General features: G+C 42.8%; 1 protein-coding gene across 11 annotated transcripts in view; it reads right to left on the bottom strand.

The window, feature by feature from the left end:
- Positions 1-23,153, bottom strand: part of SYTL3 (synaptotagmin like 3) — a 93,918-nt gene that overhangs the window by 48,966 nt on the left and 21,799 nt on the right. For all 11 annotated transcript variants that reach the window (XM_058735789.1, XM_058735797.1, XM_058735796.1 and 8 more), the window contains one exon: positions 12,801-12,865. In XM_058735789.1, coding sequence (XP_058591772.1) covers positions 12,801-12,865 — 65 coding nt within the window. The remainder of the gene's footprint in view (positions 1-12,800; positions 12,866-23,153) is intronic.

Below are 23,153 nucleotides of genomic sequence, written 5' to 3'. Positions count from 1 at the left end.
AGAGAGGAAAATAATTTTTGCTCCTTACTTAAGCTCCCTATATTCTGTCGGCAGAAATCCTGGATGGCTTTCATATTAACAATAATCACCAAGCGCTGGGCAGTAACTCTTCCCCAAAGATATACTTCAGGTTGGTAGTAACTGGCCTAGGTTTGAAGACGTGGGGACTAGAGTTTGGACTGCCTTCCTGGGTCTCTTGATTTTCTCTAAAAACGGAATGTAGGTTTCAGGAGTTCTCTATTCTAAAGAATTTGGATATTAATCCTTTATCAGATATGTGATTTTGCAAATACTTTCTCCCATTCTGTGGGTTGCCTTCTTACTCTCTTTACGGTGTCCTTTGATGCACAAGTTTTTCATCAGGATGTAGTCCCATTAGTCCTTTTTTTTTTCTGTTGCCTGGGCCATCTAAAAAAATCATTGTCAAAGCCAATGGCATCTTTCCCTCTATATTTCTTCTTCTTCTTCTTTTTTTAAATGTTTATTTATTTTGGAGAGAGAGAGAGAGAGAGACAGAGCATGAAGGGGGAGGGGCAGAGAGAGAGGGAGATAGAATCTGAAGCAAGCTCCAGGCTCTGAGCTGTCAGCACAGAGCCAGACGCGGGGCTCGAACTCATGAACCGTGAGATTGTGACCTGAGCTGAAGTCGGATGCTTAGCCAGCTGAGCCACCCAGAAGCCCTTATATTTTTCTTTTACGACCTTTACAGTTTTAGGTCTGTTGTCCATTTGTGCTGTGTTAGGTAGGGATCCAACTTTGTTCTTTTACATGTGAGTATCCAGTTTTCCCAGCACCATTTATTAAAGCCTGGCCCTTCCGCCTGGAACGATATCAGCATTGTTGAAAGTCATTTGACCACGTATGCAAGAGTTTTTCTCTGGGTTTTCTAGGCTATTCTATTCCACTGTTCTCTGCTTGTCCTTATGCCAGTGTCACATTGTTTGGATCACTGCAGCTTTGTAGTAAGTTTTGAAATTGGGAAGCATGAGTCTTCTAACTTTCTTCTTCCTTTTCAGGAAACAAACAGGGGCACTTGGGTGGCTTAGTCGGTTAAGTGGGCTCTTGATCTCAGCTCAGGTCATGATCTCACGGTTCTTGGGATCAAGCCCCGAGTTGTTGGGCTCTATGCTGATAGCATAGAGCCTACTTGGGATTCTCTCTCTCTCTCTCTCTCTCTCTCTCTCCCCGTCCCTCCCTCCCTCCCTCCCCTCTCTCTCTGCCCCTCCCCTGCTTATGTGCACTCTCTTTCAAAATAAATAATTATTTTTTTAAAAAGAAACAAACAAAATGATCCAATTTTTGAAATGGGCACAGGACTTCAATAGTCAAGAAAATATACAAATGGCCAATGAGTACATGAAAATGAAAAGATGTTCAACATCACTCATCATTAGGGAAATGCAAATCAAAACACAACAATGCAGCCACTATGGAAAATAGCGCAGAAGTGTCTCAGAAAAATTAAAAACGGAACTACGATATGACCTAGCAATCCCACACTGGGTATATATCCAAAGGATATGAAATCACTACTGAACAGACATTTACACTCCCACGTTCACTGCAACATTGTTCACAACAGCCAAGGCATAGAAACAACTTAAGTGTCCTTCAACTGATGAACAGTTAAAGAAAATGTAGGATATATTAAAACAGAATATTTTCAACCATAAGAAGGAAGAAATCCTGGGGCGCGTGGGTGGCTCAGTCGGTTAAGCAACCAACTCTTGATATTGGCTCAGGTCCTGGTCTCATAGTTCATGAGTTCAAGCCCCACATCTGGCTTGATGCTGATGGCACAGAGCCTGCTTGGGACTTTCCCTCTCCCCCTCTCTCTCCCTCTTCCCTGCTCACATGCTCCCCCTCTCTCAAAATAAATAAATATTTTTTCTAAAAAAAGGAAGAAATCCTGCCATTTGTAACAACATGGATAGACCTTGAAGCCATTATACTAAGTGGATAAGTCTGACAGAAAAAGATCAATACTATATGATGTCACTTATATGTGGAATCTAAAAACATGAAACTCAGGACAGAGAGTAGAATGGTGGTCATCAGGGGTGGGAGGCAGGGTAAATGGGGAGATATTGGTTAAAGGGTACACACTTTCAGTTATAAGGTAAGTTCTGGGAATCTAGTATATAGTCACCATGGCGACTACAGTGAATAGGACTGTGTTGTGACTTCAAAGTTGCTGTGAGAGCAGTGTTAATGTTCTCACCGTAACAACAATGGCAAATGGTAATTGTGGGAGATGAAAAGATGTGTTATCAAACCTTATTGTGATACATTTTTTTTTTTGCAATAAATACATCTATCAACTATCCAAAAAATCCATACGCAGAATGGAATAAATGTCAGGCTAGAAGATACGTAATACATACTGAGGGAATGACTTAAAGAAATACACAATGGAATACCACCTCATGCCTGTCAGAACGGCTATTATGAAGGAAAGAGAGAAAGAAAGAGAATCACAAGAAGGATAGGGAGAAACCGGAACCTTTGTGCACTGCTAGTGGGAACATAAAATGGCGCAGCTGCTGTGGAAAATAGTATGGTGGTCCCTCAAAAACTGAAACATAGAATTACTGTTTGATCCAGTAATACCACGTCTGGGTATAAACACAAAAGAAGGGAAAACAGGAACTTGAACAGGTATTTGCGCACCCATGTTCATAGCAAGCACTGTTCCCGATCGCCAAAACGTAGAAGCAAGCCAAACGCCCACTGGGATGAGTGGTAGACAAAATGCAGTATATATAACCAACGGAATTTTGTTTGGTCTTAAAAAGGAGTAAAAGTCTGACACGTGCTACAACATGGATGGACCTTGAAGACGTCATGGTAAGTAAGAAAGACACAAGAGGACAAATATACTGATTCCTTTTACATGAGGCAACTAGCGTCGTCAATTCATAGAACTAGAAGGCAGAATGGTGGTCACGGGGAGCTGGTTGGGAGGGCAGCATGGACGGTTTGTGTTTAATGGGAAAGAGAGTTTGGGTTTTGCAACATGAAAAAGCCCTGCAGTCAGATGGTGGTGTTGGTTGCACAAAACTGTGAACGTGCTTAATGCTGAATTCTGCACCTAAAAATGGTGACAGTGGTAAATTTTATGTCTATTTTACTGCAATAAAACAATGAACATGCAGTTATTAAATAGAAAATGATTTCCTTAGTTAAGTATGTATGTGCCTGTTCTTTCCAAAGATGTATTCATATAAGGAGATAGCTCAATGTCCAATTGTCAGGGTGCTCCCTACAAACTACCCTGATCGATAATTTGGTCTAAACATATGAACACATGAATTCTTAATTCAGAAATCCTATTCAGTTCAGTGATGTCACCTTGGTTTCTTTTTTTTTTTTTTAATATTTATTTATTTTTGAGAGAGAGAGAGAGAGAGAAAGGGGGAAGGGCAGAGAGAGAGGGAGACACAGAATCCAAAGTGGGCTCCTCACTGTCCACACGGTCAGCTCAAAGCCTGATGCAAGGCTCAAACCCATGAACTGTGAGATAGTGACCTGAGCCGAAATCGGATCCTCAATCAACTGGGCCACCCAGGCACCCCTCACTTTGGTTTCTCATTCTTTTTTTTTTTTTTTTTTTTAATTTTTTTTTTTCCAACGTTTTTTTTTTTTTTGTTTTTTGTTTTTTTTTTAATTTATTTTTGGGACAGAGAGAGACAGAGCATGAACGGGGGAGGGGCAGAGAGAGAGGGAGACACAGAATCGGAAACAGGCTCCAGGCTCCGAGCCATCGGCCCAGAGCCTGATGCGGGGCTCGAACTCACGGACCGCGAGATCGTGACCTGGCTGAAGTCGGACGCTTAACCGACTGCGCCACCCAGGCGCCCCGAAAATGATTTCCTTAGTTAAGTATGTATGTGCCTGTTCTTTCCAAAGATGTATTCATATAAGGAGATAGCTCAATGTCCAATTGTCAGGGTGCTCCCTACAAACTACCCTGATCGATAATTTGGTCTAAACATATGAACACATGAATTCTTAATTCAGAAATCCTATTCAGTTCAGTGATGTCACCTTGGTTTCTTTTTTTTTTTTAATATTTATTTATTTTTGAGAGAGAGAGAGAGAGAGAAAGGGGGAAGGGCAGAGAGAGAGGGAGACACAGAATCCAAAGTGGGCTCCTCACTGTCCACACGGTCAGCTCAAAGCCTGATGCAAGGCTCAAACCCATGAACTGTGAGATAGTGACCTGAGCCGAAATCGGATCCTCAATCAACTGGGCCACCCAGGCACCCCTCACTTTGGTTTCTCATTCTGTTCATAAACAGGAAAATAATAATGGTCACCAAAATGCGGTAGCATCATCAGCCTATCATGTAGAGCGGAGGGAGGCAAACTTTCTGCAAAGGGTCAGGTTAAAAAAGTATAGGTTTTGCCAGCCATAGGATCCCTGTTGTAACCTCAACCATTGTATTGCAAAGCTGGCCACAGACAGAAAGGAGTGAGCATGGCTGTGTTCCAATAAAACTTTACATAAACAGATGGTGGGCTACATTTGGTCTACGTGCTATAGTTTGCTGACCCCCAGTGGAGTGGGGAGTATTGAGCAAACTAAAATACTGCTAGCCTAATAACTAGCCCATTTAATCATGGTTTCCCCTTCATGTTAAAAGCAATGGATCAAAACCCAAAAGGAGATAGGGAGGTAGTCATGACAATTCGGGACCAAATATGTAAACTGCCTAGGGTGGCCTCATCATCAAGGGGCAGTAGACAGGGCACAAAGGACAGTGGCAGAGGCAGAGACACAAAAATAATCCTGGTAGGAAATCTGGCACCCAGAAACCAGCAGGAATACTCTAGTGGCCTGGGGAGATATCTGAGATATAATACAGAAAAAAAAATCTGGGTTGACTTGATGTATTCAAAGCACCTTGGACAATGTAAGCACTTCCATTTTTGAATTGCTCCTCTGAACAAAGCCAAAGGCGTCATGAAATCAAAGATGACTAAACTCGAGAACCTGTCTCCAGAAGACTATTACCTAGAAACACTGGGTCAGAACAAAAGGTTTGAAGGTCAAGGCATTACTTCATACGGTAATCATCCAATCTGACTTGACAGTCTCTGTTCTAACTAATTTAGAAGAACTGGTCTGAAAATCTGTCAGGGACGTGACAAGCAATCCGATCAGCTGGGAAAATCACTTCTAGGACACACACTGCCCATTGTGGGCTTGTGTTCGTTTCGTCTTTCCTCTTAAGGAGAGCAGTGAGAAAGAAATATTCGAGAGAGTAAGACACCACATCCTCTTTAAAAGAAGACAAAAGCATATACAAAATTATGTATCTGGTAAATAAACCTGATTTCATAAAGACACCCTCTTGTGAACGTAAGCATATGAACTAGGCACTTGGTCTGCAACCTCTAGGAAGCTTTATTGAATCATCCTTGCAGACCCCACTTGCTGAATTGCACGGGTCAAAGGTCTTTCCTGAGCCAAATAACAAAGAGGCCATAAAGGCAGAGTTTTGCAATAGAGTCACCCCTATTTACTCATACCTACTTCTTTTAATCCACGGGCCCAAGTTTTCCAACCGCACACAGCCAGTCCTGACAGCTGTTCTCATAGCCCTGCAATCAGATGGGCCATATCTGAGCTGCCCGTGTAGAAGAATAAAACTCTAAAAAGTCACATGAAGAATTAAATCACAGTTACTACTAGGAGGGGGTGATAAAAATTCTTTTCCTTCATGATAGTGAAACATAATATGGTCTTGGTTAGTTATATAAGTGAGACCATCATCAGAGGCTATATTAAGGTACAGCCTTCCTAAATTATTTTATTTTTGCATTACTAACAACAAAATGAAAGTCACAACAGATTGTTTATAGGTAACATTTAACTATTCTTAAACTTTGAAATATATTAGTATTAATAGTATTAGTATTGTCATCTTTCCCCTCTTAAACTGAAACATCAAGCAAGAAAATGTCATACTTAAAACAAAAATTTTTTTAATTAAAAAAAAAACCACAAACGCATTCACAGCAAGGAGCCAGAAGAGGGCGCTATCTCTATAAGCTTAGCAGGTGCCAAAAAAAAAAAATAAGATCGGGTTTTCAGTTCATTTTCTGTTATTAGTGATCTAGAAAAGGTCCATCATAATTGTTTATTATATTTGCTACTTTGCCAGGGGCTTTCAAACTTAAAATGCATAAAAGATTATTTGGGGACTTGTTAAATACACACTGTTGAGTCTCCCCTGGTCCCATAGCATCAGGAGATTTGAATTTGAAACAGATCAGAGCTGATCCTGGAGCAGAGTTCCCAGAAGCCACAGTAAAAACCTTCAATGCAGAGATTGTCAAATGCCCCACGGTGAGGGGCAGGAGGTGACAATACCCAAAAGGCTGGGTAGCTGCCTACAGAAACACTGGAGACCCCATGAAGGTCTGTATGTTTTGATCATTCTGAGGCACCCCAGATGGACCGCAACTATGGCATACAAGGAACTATTTTCAGACAGTAAAGCTAAATATCAAACTATGAAATCTTGGACAGGGAACAAAAGCCAGTTTATAATCAGAAAAAAAATTTAAGTAAAGCAAAGTATTTAAAATATTTTTTGTACCATCTACCCGCAAAATAAAAAAAATGGAGTTCATCTTTTCTTGCTTTTAAATCTTTACAAGGGTTGGGAAAGTAGCACAAGAAACTGCTACAATATCTATTATTCTTCACTGGATTACTACTTATACCTTATCTACTTTCAAGGAAATTTGGGGAGAATTTACCATAAACGGCACATATCTAATAGAACCATTAAAAGAGGCACATAAAAAAGAAATTGGGTGACAATGGGCATAATTATTGCTGGAATTACTTCCATTGGACATTAAATTTGGCTCACGGTTTCTGGATGCTAAAAAGGAAACGGACGCCTAACTTTTCATCTGTAGGTACCTTCTTGGTATCTGACTGTATACCCACAAGAAAAGACTTCCGTATGTCAAAAAACATAACACTGTGGGTGTAGCTGACAGAAAAGAGCTAAGAGCCTGAACGCATACAGAAAGGACAGCTGCAGAAGTTCACACAGGTGGGAAATACTCAACTCTGCGAGTAATTAGACGAATTTGATGAAAACCACAGGAAGCCACTTGAGACTACCAATGTGGTTTGGCCAAACTGACAAAGTTGTGTTCGCTTTTCAGGATAATTCTTACTGGTGAGGAGGGCACATGCTTCCCGGAGGCGATGTTTCCCACCTTTCACCTTATCCTTTTCTTTCTAGAAATATTCAGAGATGTGCTAAAGATTTATCTACAAAGAAGTCCACTGCACTTTTTTATTTTAGTAATACTATAAACTTCCAAAAATGTAACAGCAAAACTGGAAATTCCCTCACTGTGCAATAGCGATTTGGTTCAATAAATGAAGTCACATTCCAATGATGGAATGAGATGCGGTTATCAGAAATTATATAGCTGATGACAGTTAAGGATATGGAAGAATGTTCTTTGTGAATTATTATGTAAAGAAATAGTATAAAACCATATATATGATTTGATCTCAATTATGTAAATCTATTAGCTTGGCTCATACAAAATTGCCTTTATTTAATCATTTTTACCTAAAAACATCAATTTCTTATGGTTTGATCTCAGTACTCTTAAAAATGTATGTGTGGGGGTGCCTGGGTGGCGCAGTCGGTTAAGCGCCCGACTTCAGCCAGGTCACGATCTCGCGGTCCGTGAGTTCGAGCCCCGTGTCAGGCTCTGGGCTGATGGCTCGGAGCCTGGAGCCTGTTTCCGATTCTGTGTCTCCCTCTTTCTCTGCCCCTCCCCCGTTCATGCTCTGTCTCTCTCTGTCCCAAAAATAAATAAAAAAAAAAAAAAAAAAAAAAAAAACGTTGAAAAAAAAAATGTATGTGTGTAGTTATGTGCGTTTATGTGTATATTTATATACACACACAGGGGCACCTGGGTGGTTCAGTCAGTTAAGTGTCCAACTTCAGCTCAGGTCATGATCTCACAGTTTATGGGTTCGAGCCCCGCATCAGGCTCTGTGCTGACAGCTCAGAGCCTGGAGCCTGCTTCGGATTCTGTCTCCCTCTCTCTCTCTGCTCCTCCCCCACTAGTGCTCTGTCTCTCTGTCTCTCAAAAATAAACATTAAAAAAAAAAAGAACTATATACACACATATATGTGTGTATACACTCACAAACATACATACATTTCCTCACCAAATAATAAAAATAATGTATATCAAAATGTTAACAAAACATTTCAGGGTGAAGTCATTGTATTTTTAACATTATTTGGTATGCTTTTCTTCACTTCTTTTTTTTTAATGAAAATATATTACTTTTACACTCAGAACAAATGTAATTTGAAGTCATGTTTCAAGAGATAGGAGGTAACGGGGCCAGAGTGTGGTAGGACAGCTCACGTACCCTGCCAAGGTCGTGTAAATGAGCACACACTTCCCAGGGGGCACTTGGGCAAAACATATCAAAGCCTTTTAAGTGTTCACACATTTGATTACTCATTCTTCTTCTAAGAATCTATCTAGAGGAAATAAAGAGATGCCAAGATAGTACAGGATGTTCATCACAGAGTTATCTGTAATATGAAATTTTGAATACCTTGATGCACTCACTGACAAGAAGGAACAGGTTGCATAAAAGATAATTCATCCATCTGATATATTTTATGCAGTGGTCAGGAAGTGTCTTAATAGCATAAGAAAATGTGCTAAATTGAATTTTAAAAGCGACATTTTAGTCTATGTGCTGCTGAAGCAAGCACCAAAAGCCAGAGTAAAACCTACATATAGTCTGATCATATATTCGTTTAAAAAATGATCAAGTCTGTACATGCACACACATATGCACAACATCACACAGAAAGAAGACTGGAAGAGTATGTGTGTGCATGTGTGTGTGTGGAATTAACAGTGGCTTGTTGAGCGGTGGGATTTTTATTGCCTTCTGTGCACCCTTCTGTATTTCCCAAATATTCTGCAATAAGTATGCATCCCTTCTATGATCAGATGAACAATTCATTTTTAAAGAGAAAAGAAAACTCTCTTTACAAAATGGGAGGAGGGAATGTGGGGGAAGCAGGTGGAGTCATGGGGACCAGCTAGGAGCTACTACACTGTAGGTGGGAATGAGGAGCAGGGAAGATTCTAGGACTGGGGAGGCAGAAATGTCAGGATTTGCTGACTGACCGGATGCGGGGAGGGAGTCAGGTATGATTCTCAGGTGCGTGGATTAAGATTAGGATTAGGATAAGGACGAGGATAAGGAATACGGGCTATGGTAGCCTGCTTCCTGATGGGCTCCAGGGCCCTTTGCCTCCTGACACCCCCTGTGCCGTCCCCTTCCACCCTGAATCGAGCAGACCTGTGTCACCACAGGATAGAGCGGCAATGACAGGGAGAGCTTTCTGAAGCTAGGCCATAAAAGAGATGGAAAGAGACAGAAAGTAGGAAGCAGAATAGAAGTTCCCAGGGGTTCTGTGGAGGTGAGGGAAGGGGAGAGCGTGGGAAGATGAAAAATTTCTGAGTATGGATGGTAGTGACGGCTAGACAGCAGGGCAAACGCACTCAATGCCACTGAACTGCGTGGTTAAAAATGGTTAAAATGGTAAATTTTATGCCGTGGGTATTTTACCATAATAATTTTTTTTTTTTTTTTAATATAAAAGGGTAGGATTCTGCCTTTGTCTCTCTTGGCCCACGAGCCTGGGGGAGGCCAGCCACCACGTTGTTGTGAACACACTCGAGCAGCCGTGTGGGGAGGCCCAGGTGTGGAGGGACCCAGGGTTCCCGCGACAGCGGCACTAGCTCGCCAGGTGCGTGCGTGAGCCCCGGAGAAAGCAGATCCTCCAGCCCCGGGCAAGCCCCCAGCTGGAGACAGAAACCATGTAAAATAATACTGACTGTTTAACCCACTACACTTTGGAGGAATTTCCTACCCAGAAATAGAAAGAGGTACAGATCTGAGCTGTCTCATACTCTCTCGTGGTTTAAACCACCATCTCGTTTCTCTGGCTTCGGATTAGGATGTGGAAGGCTGGCAAGAGCCGTGTTTACACCATTACAGCAAACACTGGATAATACGCAGAATCAGAGTCTGGAACACATCACAGAGCAGGGATTGCCGCGGGCTCCCCATCAGGGCCCACCAGGGGGTGCCAGAGAGACCGGAAGGTGGGAGGTTCCTGGGAGCGTCCGCTGAGAAGAGGCCCACCTGGTACCCACTTCCTGCAGTTACCATCGCTGTGTTCCCACAGGGCTCCCTTTTTGCCTTTCTTCCTCCAATAATACCTGTCTAACCGATTCCCTAAATTAAATTCTCTTTGCTCAAAGCCCCACGTGGTTTCCATTTTCCTAACTGGTCCTCAGAGCATACCGCGCGTGGGTTCAAGTCAACTCCTCAACTACTGTGCCAGCTTCTCTCCCAGGGGGCACAGATGTAAGTGAGGTAGAGTTCCCACCTGTCCAGACAAGCCTTCATCACCTCACCCCCACTGCCCTTCCCGACGCCCGCCTGCCAACCCCCACCTACCCCTGGTTTAGCTCACAGAACTATGTGTGCTCCCCCAGCACAGCACTTTTCTGGGTCTTTCCACGCATTTTGAGCGCATCTCGCCCCAAATTGGACAATAAGAAATGAGACACCTCAGCACTGGACGAAGCAAGAGTAGAGGAGGAAGGAATTGGGGTTTTTTCTTTTTTTGTTGTTTGTTACTTTCACACCTTGGGAGAAACAATAAAAGGATGATTTTGTCTCAGGCTGCCTTTCACTGTCTGATTTTTCTTATCTTACTGATGTTTTCATGCTGGTGGAAAGTCAGTGGACAAAAAAGAGAGACCCAGGAGTTCAGTTTCAGTCCTTAGCTCAGGTGGCCGCCACGCTGGTTGCTTCTATTCACTTCTACTCACTGGGAGAGTGCCAGAAAGACGATGAGAAGATAATGAGCATGCACGCGCACACACGCACGTGCACACGCATGCACGCATGCACACACCTGTGTTCCGGTGCAAATCAATTTCCCTGATTCAAATAATGATACTAAAACTTTCAACAGTGCATAAAATAGTTGCCAGGAGAGGTCTTCCCAGACTTGTTATTGAGAAATTACAGGAATTTCACTCCCTACAGTCTTACTGTTTGTGAAGTAGAAACTGAGTGAAAGAAAAATGAGAATCTACCACCTGAAGAAGACCCCAGCCCCCCAACAAGAAAATTATTTTTTTAAGTACAGTCTACTCCCCAACATGGGGCTTGAACTCATGACCCCGAGATCAAGAGCCACAGGTTTACGACTGAGCCAGCCAGGTGCCACCCCCCCCAAAATAGTATTTTAAAGTCACAAAACAAAGCCTAAAACTTAGACCTCACGCTGCCAAGCCCGCCTAGATTATGCCCTAAATGGGGACGATGGCCCCCAGGGGCCAGAGAAAGGAGTTAGTGGAAGAAGCAAATCCTAGTGTGCTCCAGAAGGCCTCGGTACACAAACAGATATGTACCTGAGATATGAAACTTTCACGGACGGGTAGTATTTAGGAAACAGTGTTAACAAGGCTGCTTGGGAGAGAAGGGGGGGGGGCGGTGAGGAAAAGGGTTGAGAAACGGTGTCCCAGGTGTCCCAGGTCACATGCACTCGCTCACCCTTTTGCTTCAGCCTGCCCGTTAGCACTGTGCTTCCTTCCAAATTTCTGATCAACTTGGCAGAAACATCGTTTTTTCTCGAGTAAGGAAAGTCAGGAATATGATCCAGCAGAGAATTTAATGCCGACTGAATGTCAACTTCAGCCGACCGTGCCTTTTACAAAAGCGGAGTGTCAACACTCAAACAAATGGCTTCCTTTCCTCACAACGCATCTGGGGTTGTGGCTACATAGCTTCTTTCCGGCAGAAAAAAGGCTTCAAGCCGCCCCATTCCCTCTAGGTCAGCCTGGGCTCCTTGTGTGCAGCCCCTGCTGTCACACACGTCAGAGGATGTGTGTTACCACCATGGACGAATGTGATTCACAGAGCATGTGAGCTCTGCTTTATTTTGATGACACGTGCGTGCGCTTTTGTCTGAAAAGTTGTCTTCCTGCCCATGCAGCTCACATCCTCTGAGGTGGGCACCTCTGTTACCGAGGCAGAATTGGTTCTCCCCCTGGTTTCCAGTCCCAGCTACCAATTACACCACTACATCAGCTTTGCAAAGACTCTGTAAGATATTCTTGTGGTACCCAGACCATATGCGCATTCACGCTCCTACAATCACGACATGTGCTCGCTTCCTAATCATCAACATCTGCTAAATTCTAATCCTGTTCACTCTCCGTGGCCTTCAGTTATTCAGTCATTTTGGCCAAGTCTCAGGAACAAGGTATTGTGCTTAGTGCTGTAAGGGACTAGATTTTCAAAGCATAGTTTCTGCTTATGGAGAGAAAGGGAAGTATGCAAATAGTAATACCACGTAAGGCACTTGCCACAAATTTTGGAAAAGATGGACAACCCAGAGCTGCCCGAGTTTCAGAGGAGGGAGACCTCACTCCCACACGCAGGGAAAAGCAGGCGGATTTCAGCAGTTAGAACTGAGCTAGAGAGGGGTGGTCTGCAGTCAAAGGTGCTGAGCAGGGTGGGCCAGGGGGCGGGGGGGGGGGGGGGGAAGCATAACCGAACAGAACTAGAGGTCAGAAAGGAAAGGCCTGTCTACCAGGACCTGTAAAGTTTTGTGTATTCAAATCTTAACACCAAATATTTTAAAACTGGGAATGTATCATTTTACTTTAGTAAAAAACTTAAGGGCATTTACCTTCAGTTGGAAATTTCTTGGCTCGTTCCTCAAAGAACCATTCTCCAGTTTTTATTTTCACATTTCTGAAAAACAAGCAGACAGGAAGCCTCAGATAGCGATGTGGTCGGTGCCGTATTTGGCTCATAAGGGGGAGGTAGATAGTCTCACAAAAGATTAGTCTCACAAGGTTCCTCAGAGCTCATGTTTCTGATCTCCCCCTGCTAACTTTACAGATCCCCTAGAGAGGTTAGGCAACCTGACTAGTTAAGTGATCTGACTAGTTAAGCAATCTGACTAGTTAAGCGATCTGACTAGTTAAGCGATCTGACTAGTTAGCAGCAAGGCTGGAAGACTGTGCTTGGGTATATTTTACCCTACATGTAATACGTACTTGTAATGTTTGCATACTAACATATGTGTATGACCAACACATACTAAGTACTTAATGTTTTCTGAGGAAATATACAATGAGAAACAAAATTGCCATCAAAATGGTCAATTTATGGGGTGCCTGCCGTGGCTCAGTCAGTCGAGTCATAACCTCACAGTTCATGGATTCAAGCCCTGTGTTTGTGGAGCCTGCTTGGGATTCTCTCATTCCCTATCTCTCTGCTTCTCCTCTGCTTTCTCTCTCATGCATATGCACACGTTCTCTCAAAAGTAAATAAATAAACTTTAGAAAATGATCAATTTATTATGTTTACAGCAGCAAACAGTGGCGTGAAGGATAGTCAACACAAAATCCAACGCTGCCTATTTGGCTAAGAGGGAACTCATCCCTAGGTTAGGTTAAGGTTAGTTTGTGTTAACCACGACGTTTACCAAGAGCTAACAGAGTAGCTGAGAAGTTTCCTGGAAGGCCCTGAAGTCTGGAATATGGGATCAGTGTACTTCATGGAGATCCGGGACCTGGGTCCGAGTGGACCACCTGAGAAACAGGGGAAATGACCTGTTCTTGCCCAGCTGCTCGGCCAACACCCGCTAGGGTATGTCTACACCCCTACACCTCCAGTCTTGGTCACATGTGGAACAGGATGCAGGGCCCTTTATATGCTCACTGACTGAAACCAAAGTCCCCAAATGCATTGTGCTCTTCAATAGTTCCCAAATTTCTGGAGAAGCCACTGTCAACCTCAAAAAACCTTGGAAATGTAGAACTGTTAACACCCTTTTAGGATACAAAAAAGTAAACACACAGATATTACAAGTTATCCACACCCTTAAAATGATGTGCCCCAAACCTTGCCAATTCCTGGGTTATGAAAGTTTAAGAAAAATTAAAACTGTACCTTACAAATTCTCGTCTATGTTTACCGAAATAAGTGTTCTCCACTGGGTTCTTTTAGGCTATATATGAACTCAAATGCGTTTTTCTGAATGAATGCTTACAATTGCTGTAAATGTAAGCAAATTCACAAATATATGTCCATCTACATGTTTTTAAAAGAAATACCCTCTTTCTCTACGGAGTTCTAGTAATTGTTAGAAGATACTAACCATCTTTCCCCCTTCGTCTAGTTAGAAACTATTATGTTCTCTGATTAGTAAGTAAACCATGATTCCCAATGCTTAGCGACTAGAACAAGAGAAAAATACACGGGGCATTTATAAATTGTGATAGAAGAATTTTGATAATCAGTCACTACCGTTCAGAACCAAAATATATAAAATGTTCAACTGTGATATGTGTCTAGAGAGACAGAGAAAAGTTTGCACCATAAAATTGAATATCTAGTCTTTGAGAACTCAGCACCTCGAAAGGGCCCCCTCTGGCGCAAGAAAGCAAGCAAGGGATCAACCACCAGGGGAAGTTTGGAGAGATAAATGGGCCAGTGGTGAATTCACACCCCTCGAAGGGCCACACCCACCAATTTCTCCATGCCTGTGGGGGCCTCCTCCATCTTTATCAGCAGGGCAAGGTCTAAGTATCAGATGAGGAGAGTCAAAGAGCAAAATCAAATGTGGAACCAGGAGGCTTCCATCGAATGGATGAACTCTACTTCCTGGATTTCTTTTCCTGGTGGTGGTGACCCTTTCAGCTAATCAGGGCTGTCACGCTTTGCAGCCATTATCCTTGTGTCCGGAAGCATCCGTATACAAGCCGGGGCCGGGAATGGGGCAAGGGCTCAGACTGGCAGGAGGTCGGAGCTGAGAATTCATCAGTGAGTCAAACCACCACCCCCTACAGTCAGCAGAGGCTAGCCAGACACAGGTGCCTGGCTGAGAAGTAAGCGCTCAGGTCCATGGCCAGGAAAGGAGAGCTCAGCGGAGGGAGGGGGGAAGCTGAAGGCACCCGAGTAAGTCAGTGTTTTATGACCAAGTCCTCTTCTAGCCTAGTGCTCTAGGTTTCAGAGAGAATTAAAATATACGTCGCCTGGTGCCAGTCATCTAATTGAACATCCCAACTGAGTACTTGTGAAGTTCAACAGGAGCTTATTTGGCAGGACAGATTTGGACACAAACTTGCACAAATTTGGTCTCTCGGGCTTGTCTGTGTTTAAATAATAGAAGGATAAAAATGCCACAGTCCTAAACCACATGCCAAACAGCACTTTTTTACTTTTGAGGCCGTTTGCTTCGAGAACAGATTTGAGCCAGATCTCCCTAAACACTTCTTGCAGAACCAGCCGTTCCTAAGCAATGATTCCCTAAGACCCTTAATAAAGGCTCCCTGTGCACACCAATCCCAAGCTGCATAGGGGGGAACATTTGTTGTTCTTATCGTCTAAGACAGAGGTGAGCAGATCTTGCAGTGATGACACCATCACATCTGTCCTCAGTAGGGCCAGCGCAGGGTAGACTGACTCACAGTAACCAGAAGAAGCGTTTATTATTTCTTCCCAGATGATTGATCAGAATCTGCCTCTGAAAGCTTCTTGGAATGAAATATGGCCCTTTGTAGCAACGTGGATGGAACTGGAGAGTGTGATGCTAAGTGAAATAAGCCTTACAGAGAAAGACAGATACCATATGTTTTCACTCTTATGTGGATCCTGAGAAACTTAACAAAAACCCATGGGGGAGGGGAAGGAAAAAAAAAAAAGAGGCTAGAGTGGAAGAGAGCCAAAGCATAAGAGACTGTTAAAAACTGAGAACAAACTGAGGGTTGATGAGGGGTGGGAGGGCGGGGAGGGTGGGTGATGGGTACTGAGGAGGGCACCTTTTGGGATGAGCACTGGGTGTTGTATGGAAACCAATTTGACAATAAATTTCATATGTTGGAAAAAATAAAAAAATTTTAAAAATTTTTTAAAAAAAGCTTCTTGGAACATTTTCTGAGCTCAGCAATGGGCTAATGCTTTTACATTCCTCAGAGTGGAGACTTGCGTCTTTCAAACTTCTTCAATCAATTGCCAAATACATCTCAAAAAGCAGAAGCCGAGGGTTGTGGGGACAGCAGAAGATGCAGAACTAGGAGACCTGAATTTCGTGCCTGACCTTGTCAGTAACACTGCATGAGGATCACTATCATTATAAATGCCAAGCTCGTGGTGCACAGCCAGCTCTTACTACACTTCTGGAGGTTCCAGCGTCCGTTTTCATAGCCTTGACCTCTGCTAATGCTGTCATTTCATCAGTAAACAGGAAATAACAGTTGGAAAGCCCTTTGCAAATTCCAGCATACACACTTGTTCAACGATACAATGAACGGATGACCCTAACAGAAAGACAGTCTGACCTGTTACTCTCAGCGAGCAGTGAGCCCAACAGGCCTGTTGGAAGGCAGTGTTATTTTGCATTTAATTACTTGCATCTGCAGATGGCTAGCTGTCCCATCCACGCTGGATGCTCTTCAGAAAGTCAGCATGATGTCCCTGGAGTTGCTTAATGTATCTTCCACCATGCAAAGGACAAGAAGTGGAAAGTCGGTCTGCAGAGTCAGGATTCCTAGAAGGCCTATAGAAGCACGTTTCTCTGGGCAGATCTGTTCTCCACCCAATGTCCTGATGGCCAGGGTGCCTCAAGAGTGCCCTGGTGGCTCATCAGACAAACAGGCTGCAAAAAGCCCAAGTGAAGAAGCCTAATATTGTAAAACTGAGATCAACCTAACCGCTTTGCATGAGCTTGTCCACCTGCGTGGTCATTCCCAGCCAGAGCAACCTTGTGCATGCAGACAGCTGATTTTTTTTTTTTTTTACTTCAAATAATCTTGCATCTAAGATGGTTTTTAGTTACAAAGCAAAACAGGTTTTGTTTTTTTTTTTTCCTGCCAGCTCAGTAGATCGGCTTTCAACATTTTTACAGGAAAAAAAAGACTGATCATTGTGATTAAATCCTCGGTAACTAGGGGAGGGCTCGGGGAATCGAGATGAAGATACAGAAATGACTGTATCGAGCTGTCACCACCACTTCTTGTGAAACATTAATAACTCTGCCTCACTGGACCGCAGAGAGAAGGCAGGTCCCCTCTGTGTCACTCTCAGGGCTGTATCCACAGCCCCAAGCGTGACTGAGGAGCAGGGCAGGGGCCAGTGAATGCAAGCAGCTTGGTGAATGAGTAAAAATGCCCAGCTCTGTGGGGAGCACCCTGGGGACTGAAGAGACAGGCTGGGACCCTGCTGGCGGTAAGCACTGAGGTCTAATGTGTGTCAGACTCAGGCACCGGGCAGAAACCGTAAATGAGGAAAGCGGGCCATTGTGAGACAGTAAGGAGGAGTGGGCGCCGTGGTGAACGGGAGAACCCACGGCCCATTTTAAGACATTAAAACGATAAATATTAGACCCAGGCCCCAAATATTAGACGCAGGCCCCCAAATAAACAAGGCCTGTGGGCTTATGCAGCCTGTTGGCCACAAGTTTGTGACTCTTGGTTTGTTACATCGGATAACTAATTGACAAAAGTGAGAAAAATTCCACTGTGGCCGCACAGAGCTGCGCTTAAGACCTCAACAATAAAAATCAGATTAGAGGGACGCCTGGGTGGCTCAGTCGGTTAAGCATCTGACTCTGGCTCAGGTCATGATCTCACAGTTTGTGAGTTTGCGCCCAGAGAGCATTGGGCTCTCTGCTGTCACCGCAGAGTCCACTTTGGATCCTCTGTCTCCTATCTCTGCTCCTCCCCTGCTTGCATGCTCTCTCTCAAAATAAATAAGTAAACTTCAAAACAAATCGGGTTAGACGCTGCACATCACCCTGTCTTCCCCAGAGATTGAAGGGGGGCTTCCCCATCACTCCCCTGCACCACCACATGAATGGCGAGAGATAGGGAGCACGTAATAACTGAAGAGACAATGGAGAGCCTCTGACAAAATGCCAGCCGGCAGGAGAAACGGAGTCCCGAAGACCAGAGAAGTGGCCTTCTCAGAAGGTGCACCACAGGGGAATCCAGGGCACATTCCAGAAAGCACTTGGTTTTCAAAAGTACCTAAGCCCAGCCTCCAGGAGAAGGAAACAGAAAGACATAAGGACAAGCCAGGCTGACATGAAGAGACATCAGACTCTTTTCGGAAAGAAAAATCTAGGAAACTAACAACACAAAAGCGGAGTGACTGGTGACCAACCAGAAGGAACAGAACTAAGGGCCTAGGAAATGGAATCAGTGACACAGACTCAGTAGAGGCGCTGTTCTAGAACATGAACTGAAAAGAAAAGACTTTTAAATGTTGCAGGAGAAGATAACACAAATGGGGGATACAGAACAAAGCCAACCTACATATTAAAAGGTATTTTTTAAGAAGCAAGGGCAAGGGGCATAAAAGATCATCAGAATAGTCACATCCAACTGAAGAAAATGTTACTGAGTCAAAAAACAAGCTGACCTCCCCCCCCCGGTTAGGATGACTATTATCAAAAACAGGAACGCCTGGGTGGTGCAGCTGGTTAAGCGTCCAACTCTTGATCTAGGCTCAGGTCATGATCTCACGGTTTGTGGGTTTGAGCCCCGCGTTGGGCTCTGCACTGATGGTGCAGAGCCTGCTTGAGATTCTGTCTCTTTTTCTCTCTGACCCTCTCCTGCTGGTTCTCTCTCTCTCTGTCTCTCTCAACATAAATAAATAAACATCAAAAAATAAAAACAAACCAACCAACCCCTGAAAATAACAAGTGTTAACGAAGACGTGGAGAAGCGGGAGTCCTTGTACACTCTTGGTGGGATTATAAAATGGTGCAGCTACTACAGGAAAGAGTATAAAAAAATTAAACATGTGAGGACCATATGAGCCTGCAATATGTCCCAAAGAACTTAAAGTAGGGTCTCAGAGATATTTGCACACCCATGTTCACAGCAGCATTTTTTACAACAGCCAAAATGTAGAAGCAACTCAAGTGTCCATCAACAAACTAATGGCCAAACAAAATGTGACATACTCGCCCTATGGAATGTACAGCCTTAGAAAGGAAGGAAACCCGCAATATCGCTGCAACACGGAGGAGGCTTGAGGACATCACGCTCAGTAAAATGAGCCGGTCATAAAAAGACAAGTACTGTACGATTCTACGTCTAGGAGTACCTAGGATATGCAAATTTACAGAGACAGAAAATAGAATGCTGGTTTTCAGCGGGAGGAAGAAATAAGGTGTTTTTGTTTAATGGGTACGAAGTTTCAGTTTTGCGAGATGAAGAAGTTCCGGAAACAGATGGTGGTGATGGTCATACAACATGAACAGACTTAATGCCACTGAACTGTAGACTTAAAATCGCTAAGTAGTAAATTTTATGTTGTATATATTTTACCATGATTTAAAAATATATATATATATATATATTTTTTTTAATCATGGTAAAATTTTATATATATATATATACACACACACACACACATATACATATATAAAAACAAGCGGGGCACATGGGTGACTCAGTCAGCTGAGCGTCCAACTCTTGATCTCAGGTCAGGTCCTGATGCTGGGATTGTGGGATGGCTCCATGCTGAGCGTGGAACCTGCTTCAGATTCTCTCTCTCTCTCTCTCTCTCTCTCTCTCTCTCTCTCTCTCTCCCTCTGCCCCTGCCCACTCCCACTTGCACAACACTCTCTCTCTCTCAAAACAAAACAAAACAAAACAAACAAAACAAAACAAAAAACAAAAGCAAGAAATCCAAGGGATAGCTCAAAGGAGCTTGAGGGAAGGCTACTGATGTCATCCTCAAATATGCCATGACTCAGACAATATGCCACCCACTTGCTCTTCTGGGGCAAAAAATCCTTCAAGAGGCACTTTAGTTTATTGAAAAATGAATCAAAGTGAAGAACTTGCACATTGGCAAATCATGGTCTCAAAAGATTGGCAACTAGTGCCTGAATCTATTAAAATTTAGACTTAGTTTACTAATTGTAAATATAATCCTAAAACCGTGCAGGTGACAAACATAATTACTGAGGGAGATATTATAAAACATAAAAGTAATAATTTATAACAATATAGATACTTCAAAATATTTGACAAAATGAATAAAATTTATAAAACGTTTCTGTCTCTGTGGATTCCTGTCTCTACTCTGGATACCGCATGTGAGTAGAATCATACATTTTTCCTTCTAGCTTATTTCACTTAGCATAATATTTGCAAGGTTCATTCACATTTTAGCATGTGTTAAATTTTCATTCTTTTTTATAGCTGAATGATATTCCATAGCATGTTTATGCCACATTTTTTTTTTATCCCTTCATCTGTGGATGGACACTGGGTTGTTTCCCCCTTGTGACTATTCTGAATAATGCTGCCATGAACACCAGCTTATTATCTGAATATCTGAAAGCTACAGATTGTTGTCAAAACCAGCATTAATATTTTCATTTTGCTATTTCAGGTGGCAGAAGGCTTTACAATACACTAGCTCTTAGGATCTGTCAGCATTCATTCATTCATTCATTCATCCATTTATTTTAAGTAGGCTTTATGCCCAACATGGGCTTGAACTCACGAGCCTGAGATCAAGAGTCACATGCTCAGGGTGCCTGGGTGGCTCAGTTGGTTAAGCATCCACCTTCAGCTCAGGTCATGATCTCATGGTTTGTGGGTTCAAGCCCCACATCGGGGTCTGTGCTGACAGACAGCTCAGAGCCTGGAGCCTGCTTCAGATTCTGTCTCCCTCTCTCTCTGCCTCTCTCTCTCTCTCAAAAATAAATAAACATTAAAAAAAATTTTTTTAAGTCACATGCTCAACTGAGCCAACCAGACACCCCAGGATTTATCAGCATTTATAAGATTCAAATTTTAAATACTTGCAGTTCCTAAATCGAACTGAAAATGAACTCAGATACCTTTAACACATAAGATTATACATTATCTAGGATGTTATGTGCATTCTACCACCCTTTCCCAAGCATAAGGCAACATAAATTTACTGCCCCTAGATTATGGAGCCTTAAATATAAAGTAACCATTGAAAGAGGACTCTGTTCAAGTTAACAGTTTCACTGCCTTGTTAGCAAGTTTTTACAATTTTCAAAGGGGAAGAAATAATTGATTTCTTATCTGATGACTTCATTTCTGTTGTTATAAAAGTATTCTTCATATGGGTAGCAAAGTACATAGCAGAATGAGGCAGACATATTTCTTTCCATTTGTTTATTTGTTGTTTATTAAATTTATTTTAGAGGGGGAGAGAGTACACAAGCAGGGGAGAAGGGCAAAGAGAGAGAGCATCCTAAGCAGGCTCCATGGTCAGCACAGAACAGATGTGGGGCTTGATCCCAGGACCCTGGGATCATGACCTGAACCAAAATTAAGAGCCAATGCCCATCTAATTGGCTGAACCACCCAGGCACCCCTCTTCCCTTTTAAAGAAATAGTTTTGTTAATTTCTTTAAAAAAAACATTAAGTGTAAGTTTGAATCTGACAAAGATATCACAAAAGCGAATCCCATCATTACCAAAGCATCCTAAAGATAAAAGAAGGTGTTTCAGACCTCATACAGAGGTCAGCTTTAACATTAGCGAGAAATCCGTGGGCAACTTTCTTTCAACAAAATACTGATTCTTAAATATCTGCATTAATGGAACGGTACAGGAGTTGAAACATCTAAAATCGCCAAATCCACACATGACTTCTCTCTGGCGTTGGAATGTGCTTTGGTCTGACCTAAGGGCATGGGTAGGCTGTTGTGGAAATTCCCATGAAGACATGACTTCAAAGGACCCACCAGCCTGCCCGGCATCCCTATGCCTGCCAGTACCCTTAACTCTAGCTCAGAGTGTTAACTGAGGCAACACTTCCCTACCAGGCAAAGTGCCAGCTGGGACGGCAGCCTCCTCGCTCTGACCTTCCCTGTCAGGTGAAAAGTTTCAGCTCGGCTGAGTGAGGTGACAACGTCAAGTATGAATAAGAGAATTAATGGTACAGAAAGCTTACTAATCTCAAAGAAAGGTTTTAAAAGCAAGAGCCTGCCATGACTAATCAAGCACTGATCGCAGAAGAAATTTCAGCCTCGACAAAAGGAATGATAGTCAAACTACTGTGAAGGTATTCCCTTTGGTACGCACAAAATACTTTTCAAAATAAAATTTTTCTCAAAATGTCCTATAAATGTCTACCTTTTTACTGTATGTTTTAGTAGCATAAGACTTCAAAGAATATTAAATAGTCATTACTTCCATCTGGTCAATGGATTAGAAAGGACGTCATGATCCTATATCTGATTACCATCTATCGCATTCCTAGAGAAAGCAATATACACAAGCCGTGTGAAACAGCCATGCTGTCGTGAGGACCAAAGCAGATGCCATCTGTAAGTCAGAACTGACAGGAAAAAAACACTTCATTTTCAAAGAACAAAAGGCTTTTCCCTTGTGAAATTAGATTCAGTAGCTAATCTCTCAAAAATGTGCAACAGGGGCACCTGGGTGGCTCAGTTGGTTAAGCGTCCGACTTCAGTTCAGGTCATGATCTCACGGTTCGTGGTTTCCAGTCCCGCATCTGGCTCTGTGCTGACAGCTCAGAGCCTGGAGCCTGCTTCAGATTCTGTGTCTCCCTCTTCCTCTGTCCCTCCCCCGCTTGCACTCCATCTCAGTCTCTCTCTCTCTCTCTCTCTCTCTCAAAAAGAAATAAACATTAAAAAAAATTTTAAGAAAGAAAGAAAATGTGCAAACATACAACTATGTGATATTTTACTCAATATATTTAACTTGTGTATACTTTTTGGTGTGAAACACATGAGCATAGTTTCCATCAGCAATGTTCAAAACCAGATTAGAAAAATTGCTTCTTGGCCTTTCGGCTGAGATCAAGTATTAAAATGAGATTAGAAAAAAAAATCAGGTCTTGAAATAGAAGACAGGCAGCAAAGAAATGTCACTTTAACCCTGGCATCAAACTAAACTCCTTCTTTTCCAGCTCTCCCATACCACACCCAGCATTCAATTTCTTTTCAATATTTCGTAGAGTTAGACCTTTTACTCACACGAAGAGCAGAAGTGTTTACAATAATGAC

The sequence above is a fragment of the Neofelis nebulosa genome, chromosome 6, assembly GCF_028018385.1.
Source record: "Neofelis nebulosa isolate mNeoNeb1 chromosome 6, mNeoNeb1.pri, whole genome shotgun sequence".
Taxonomy (NCBI): domain Eukaryota; kingdom Metazoa; phylum Chordata; class Mammalia; order Carnivora; family Felidae; genus Neofelis; species Neofelis nebulosa.
Note: the sequence above shows the minus strand (reverse complement) of the source record. Positions and strands in the feature narration are given on the sequence as shown.